General features: G+C 31.2%; 1 protein-coding gene across 1 annotated transcript; it reads right to left on the bottom strand.

The window, feature by feature from the left end:
* Positions 1-274: 274 nt before the first annotated feature.
* Positions 275-3828, bottom strand: LOC140432809 (uncharacterized). The gene is made up of 2 exons (XM_072520926.1): positions 3693-3828; positions 275-1186 (listed from the first exon to the last, which is right to left on the bottom strand). Exons 1-2 carry the CDS (start codon positions 3730-3732, stop codon positions 369-371), a joined length of 858 nt encoding a protein of 285 aa, XP_072377027.1. The 5' UTR covers positions 3733-3828; the 3' UTR covers positions 275-368.
* Positions 3829-6626: the final 2798 nt, after the last annotated feature.

Here is a 6626-nt window from a genome sequence, read left to right as displayed (position 1 = left end):
CGCATATCGTGATTATCGATATTGGGCATATCCTGAAAGGATTTAACAAAAAATAGCTTCCTATGTAGAATGTCCATTATGGCCTGACGTTCTACAGATCCCGCCTAGTCTAATCCAGATATTTATTCTATTCATATATGGTCATATATATTCAATACGGTTTCCAATTTTTTTTAGTTTAGGCTCGGTGTGATGAACATACACTACAGGATAGAACTTAAATTGACTATTTACTACTGTTAAGAGGACTCTAAAATAAAAAAACACAAGACAATTTTCTAATTAAAAATATTTATTATTGAAACTTAATATTTTAATTTTGTATATTAATTTTTTTTAACATACGAGTATGTACGCTGATAAAATAGCTAATTAGCAACAGATGTTTCTTCTACACGTAAGTCGTTATGTTGTCCGTTCTGTCCAGAACTGCTACTACCTTTTATAATGAGGGTAAGGTTATATTCTTGAATGCTGACAGAAACTCCAATGTATCTTATTCTGGTATTGTCCTTTGTATTAGTGATTAAAACGGCACCTTTTACGCTAACCCCATTGGCTACACTTCCGTTTTCTTGCTCTATTTTTACTCTATAGTATGAATCGTTGGGGGTAACTTCATCTTCCTCAGATGAAACGGCACTCGAGTTATCATCTCTCTCTGCTTCAGCTTCTTCTCTTGAGATTTTATTTTGAAGTCTTATAATAAATACTTGATTATGAGTATGAACATGCAATATGGTTTGGTTTGTTGATGGGGCAGGAGGACCACTGGTTTTTGTGTCAGAATGTGCTGTTACAGAAATTTTGTTATCTCTAACATTAACACTGAGATCTGGTCTGTCTTTATCTTCACGAGAGTTATGGTGAGGTTTTTCACCAGAATGGTGAGGAGCTTTTTCACCAGAATGGTGGGGGGCTTTTTCACCAGAATGATGAGGAGCTTTTTCACCAGAATGGTGAGGAGCTTTTTCACCAGAATGGTGGGGAGCTTTTTCGCCAGATATGTGATGGTCTTTCTCACCAGATTTGTGATGGTCTTTTTCACCAGATGTATGATGAGCAACTGCAGTAGTGTTGGCTAGCCATTTATCATCCACACAAATATTAGAGCCATTGCGTCCAAGTTGTAAGTTTTCGTTTGGATAGATCACTACAAGCATGTACTCGCTGCTGTAAGCTTGTCCTAAAAATTGTAAGAAGATTAAAATAGTGATCAAAAGATGTTACTATTTTTTGTATATAAAACTGTTGAATATGAAATACTGATCGATTAATGAATGATACATGATGCAATAGTGCCATGATGATTAAAGTATACAAAGATCAAATCTACCCTTGCATAGAATAACGTTGTAAGTATAATTTGTGACAATTTTGAGTTACGGTGTTCTTCTTGTACAACTTTTTATGTTCTATTTACCAATATCATCGATGTGGCAGAAACTGCATTTATAAAAAAGATTCCGAATTGAGTATTATCGGAAATATAAAAAATATTTGAATTATTTGTAGAATAACCCGGTAACTACATACAATGTTGAACCAAATCCAATTTTCGTCGAAAAATATTGTATCGTACCATAGTGAATCAAAATAATTGCCACATTTTAAAACCTACCCCGTAACTAAAATAACAGTTTTATTTGCCGCATTGGCTTCTAAGTTCCGGAAATTGTACAGGAATATGATTCATGTGTGTCAACATTTTTCGCGGCAATATTGCGAGGATAGAAGGGGTAAATAGACCAGATGGTGCTTTGTTTACAGTTGAATAGTACACAGTGCAGATGTTGTTTTTAAAAATCATAAGTGGAAGTCAAAGTAGTTGGTCTTTTAAAATTTTCTATAAATAAACAAGAATAACTAGTTTAATTTTATAAGAGTCCGCAAAAGAACATAATGGTACTGAACACGTGGAACTTGGCCAAGAAAGTTATTCTTCATTTGTAAATACATGTAAAGAATTTGTGCTTATACAGTGTGTAAAAGCCAAATGGAATAAATTCATTATTTAGGTTACTGTACATATTTATAAAAAATCCCGAAACACGTCAAATTTAAATTATAACTTGACATTCTTTAACGTGAAAATGCAACCCCTACCTTCAACCCCCTTAGGATGACAGGTACAACCCCCAATTTTTAAAATAGGAAGTATAGGCTTGTGATATATCGTTTGAAAGGTCTTTTCATTCTCCATTCAAAAATGTTGTCGCTTTCAAGTTTATTAAGATTAATTAGGACAAAATAAATTAAAATCATGTGGTTACCGAAATTAACTACAATATACTCAAAACTTATTTCCCGTTTAGGTCTTGATAATGAGAAAGTGAATAAAAACCATAGCAATGTGGTTTTTAGATGGTAACCATTAAAAAACTTTATAAGAATTTCCGTGGCAACGTTATTTCAACACGCATTAGTAAATTGTTTTATTTAAGTTGTCAGTATTTTAATTTAAGTAAAAAGTTCGTTCAATTCAATTCTGAAAAATGGTTAGATTAACGGAAATGCATAAAATAACAGTTTTACAAATGAATGGTTACGGAGATAATACCCGAACACAACAGGAAGTAACTCGCCTATTTCATGAGAAATTTCATAATCAACGGCATAAGGATTGTGAAGGCAACAGGAAACCACTATATTAAAGGTCCCTATGGATATCCCTAGTATAATCATCATGGTTTTAGAAACTAATAACGGCGTTACTGATCATAGCCCTCGGAAGCCAAAATCCGGTAGGGGAGAAGAAGACAAGGACTCTTAGGTCGTTAATCAGCGAATTCCTTGTCAAAATAACGTAGATGAGAAAATAAGACTGCCCAACACTAGAATAGGAACCTGGAATCTTCAGAGCATGTTTCAGTCTGGTAAAATGCACAATGTCATTCAAGAAATGAACAGGTTGAATATAGATGTACTGAGTATCGGTGAAGCCAGGTGGTCCAACTCAGGTTTTTTTTAACAGACTAAGCCACAGTATATTATTCCGGTAGCGAGAATAACCAACACAGAGACGGGGTAGCAGTAATAGTTACTAAAAAATCTAATAGAGCGGTGGAATGCTATTTCCCTATCTTAGAAAGGGTAATGGTACTGAAGTTGGTGACATCTCTTGCCAAACTGAATTTGATACAAGTTTATGCTGCCACGCCGAATGCCGACGAAGAAGAAGTGGAATTATTTTACCGAGATATCGAAGAGGCACTAAGAATAACGAAAATAAGAGAAATCACGGTAGTCCTAAGTAATCTTAATGCAAAGATTGGAAAGGGACAAAGCAGAAAGTGTATAGGAAAATATGGTCTGAAAAATCGAAACGAGAGAGTAGACCATCTGTTACAATTTTGTCAAGAGCAGAACTTGATTATTACAAACACATTTTTCTTGATTGACTTGATTATTACAAACACATGTATACATGGTGATCGCCCGCAGATACATCGGAGAAAGCAGTCAGGAACCAGATAGAATACATTATGATCAATGAAAGATACCGTAATGCTGCTCTGTAGTTTTATAAAATATCTTATAAAATATTATATCCTGCTTGCTTAGAAATCATTTTTTTAAAAGTTTATTAACAATCGTATTCTAAAATCATTTTATGTTTTATTTAAAGAGAAAAAAATGATGTATTTTTTCTTATTTATCATCTAACTACTAGATTACTGACAATTACTTACCTACAAACAAAGCGCACAACGCCAAACAAAGGTACTTCATTGTTGTATCTTCTGTTTCAGTGTAAATAAACAAGAAACTGTGTCTATGGATAGTAAATGTTACCTATTTATACAAATATTTAGCTCTATCTTTACATAAAATTAATATTAATAACTAAGGTGTCAAATTTCCATAGTTTGCAAATCCCAAAATTTTTCCAAGCGTGAGGTTATCTTAAATTCAAACAAACAAAATTAGGTATTTTATAATTTATGTTAGAATAATAAGTTTTATGATAGTAATATTACTAATTTATTTCACAAAATTTTCAAGCTCGACTGATTTTAAAAATAACGAACCTTATTATCGATAAATTCTTTACATTTAAATGATTATCTATTTGAGACTCATCGTTGTTTTTAAATATTTGAATAAGAATTTAATCTTTCAAGGTATGTTACATATAGTTAGGACGTAAAGGTTTGCTTAAATTTAATATTTTTGTAACTAAAAATATTTTGACGAAATACTCGGTCAAATTATATTTTGAATCGGCTTGTATAATTCGAAATACTGATTCTTTTACTATTTTCATGTACATGACGTCCTCGATGTTTTTTCATAATTTTCATAGTCTAGTATTATTATTTTGTTAAAGTTATTTCTATTTTAATGGAAATAAACCACAATTGAAGGTTAGAATAAGTTTATTGACGTTTCAATTTCTACTTCGGAAATCGTTTTAACGAAGTGGAAATTGAAGTGGAAATTGGTCTTAAAAAGGCCACAAGAAAATACCACAATACCACAACATTATTTTGTTAATTATAAACAAAGTATATCGCAAATTTCTGTGTTTGTGGATGTTTTTCTTTTGTTATTTTTTGGTATCTATGCATTTTGTTTACAATAATAGTGTCAAATAATTCATTAGTGTATTTTTCCGTCGACCTTCCATTTATGATCAATTTTAACACCCTCAAAATCATTTATTAATGACCTCTATTAATGAATGATTTTCTATTAATGAACGATTTTATTATAGGCAACACAACATACTCGTACATTGCTTGCATAAATTAATTAAACGCTCTGTGATTCTCAGTGACCTGTGGTGTAAGCAACCAAACATATACCTATTTATATTCCCACTAAAAAATTAATTTAAAATGAAGTAGCCGCTGTTAGTACTATCTGTCATTAGTGTCATTGTATGTCATTATTTACTTTATTGTTTAAAATTCTGTGTATTTGAAAACTCAAAGGATGGATATTGACCATCGAGTTAGAATCTATGGAGAAGCTATGAGCAAATTAACGTATGTACTAAAAACGGCGTAGGTAGGCGTGGCTAACTGTGATATCAATATGGCGGTGGGATCATGGCCGGACTTAATAATATTTAAACTACTATAAAAATATGACTAGTTATTCAGAAGATTTAATCATAATCTAAAAAAGTGCAATACATTTTTAATAAACTATGATTTATTTATCCCGCGGTAAACACTAAAAACACGATATATTATACATAAAGATAAATTAATACAGTCAAATACTATTAATTTATTCTCTGAAGTACGGGCCATTACTTTGTTTACATATTGGTATACTAACCTGTAGAACAGTATTCCTAAAGATTTTTTATTAACATTGCTTCTGCCACTACAACTACGTTGAGAACAAGAAACCATTATTATGCACTATCACAATATATTATTACAGTTTCTATAAAAGTATTATAAAACTAAAAATATTCGAAAAACCACAAAAGTAAATAAACATATACGATCTGTCAAAAGTGTCAAAACAATATGGCCGAAGTGAGGTCGTTTTAAGTCACGTGATGCCCTCTCCATAGATGCCCTCTCACAGAATTTACAGAGGTCCAAGAAGACTTAAATATAAATTTGTCAAAATGCTATACAACAGATAATCATTTGTCAATATCTTCCTTTAATTTCAGTAATTGCACCATTTCGAATATTAATATTTACTATAATAAAACTACCACTAAGGAAACTTTGAATAAAGTCAATGAAAGCTGAAAAAATTCTTGTTTATCGTTAAGTAAATAAATATCTAAACTAAGATATCTTTATTTCTGAAAAGTACGGTCGACGGAAAAGTTTTGTAGCAAACTCGTGAATTAAAATGGCGATATACTCGTGAATTAAAATGGCGAATACAATCTCGAACATTATAAAATATCTCAATTGTTAATCACCTTTATTAATACACTTGTTGGTTAAATAACTATTAATTTCCTTATTGTGAACTTTAGAAATATTGGTACGTTTAAATGAGAAAAAACGGATTGAAATTTTAATCATTTGTGGATGTGTTGACAAGTCTGGGACACAAGTTTGTGAATTATGTAATTCTAAGTATCTAGATCTTTATATTAATCAATCAACCATAAGCAGAAGAGAACAGAAATCTTGGTCATGTAAGAGATAATTATAAAAGTCGCCCTGCAATTGATGATGATCGTTTAGTTGTTAGTAACTGTGCAAGAATATCCATCACTGTTCTGAAAAAAAAAATACAGCGGATAACTCACTAAGCAAATCTATAGTTTTAAAATATTTGAAAAAAAAAAAAATAAGTGTCATCCATACAATTTGAGGCGTTGAGAACCAGAGCGGACCATCCTGTTAAAACATTAAATGGAGAAAACTGAAAATAACAAAAACTGGTATTTTAAAGAATTTTTTGTGGCTGATATAAAAGTGTTAAATTTTTTTAGTATGAAGCACTGGCAATAGTAGTGGGTATTTTGTAACGGATTATCCAAAAAAATGTGTTTTTTTGTAATTTATAAAAATAATGTGGGTTGATCCACTTTGGTATTTAGAAAATCTTCCATGCATATAGAATAGTCCTATTAAAAATAGACATAACTATGGAACAGTTTTATTGTTAGTTACGTAAAAATACAAAAGTATATAAAT

The sequence above is a fragment of the Diabrotica undecimpunctata genome, chromosome 1 (assembly GCF_040954645.1).
Source record: "Diabrotica undecimpunctata isolate CICGRU chromosome 1, icDiaUnde3, whole genome shotgun sequence".
NCBI classification, from domain to species: Eukaryota; Metazoa; Arthropoda; class Insecta; order Coleoptera; family Chrysomelidae; genus Diabrotica; species Diabrotica undecimpunctata.
This window is presented reverse-complemented; position numbering and strand designations above follow the sequence as displayed.

Excerpts from the sequence above, each read along its gene's own strand:
- LOC140432809 (XM_072520926.1), bottom strand. The coding sequence starts at position 3,732 with ATGAAGTACCTTTGTTTGGCGTTGTGCGCTTTGTTTGTAG. Across the intron at positions 1,187-3,692 it reads GTTGTGCGCTTTGTTTGTAG|GACAAGCTTACAGCAGCGAG; the intron begins GTAAGTAATTGT and ends TACAATTTTTAG.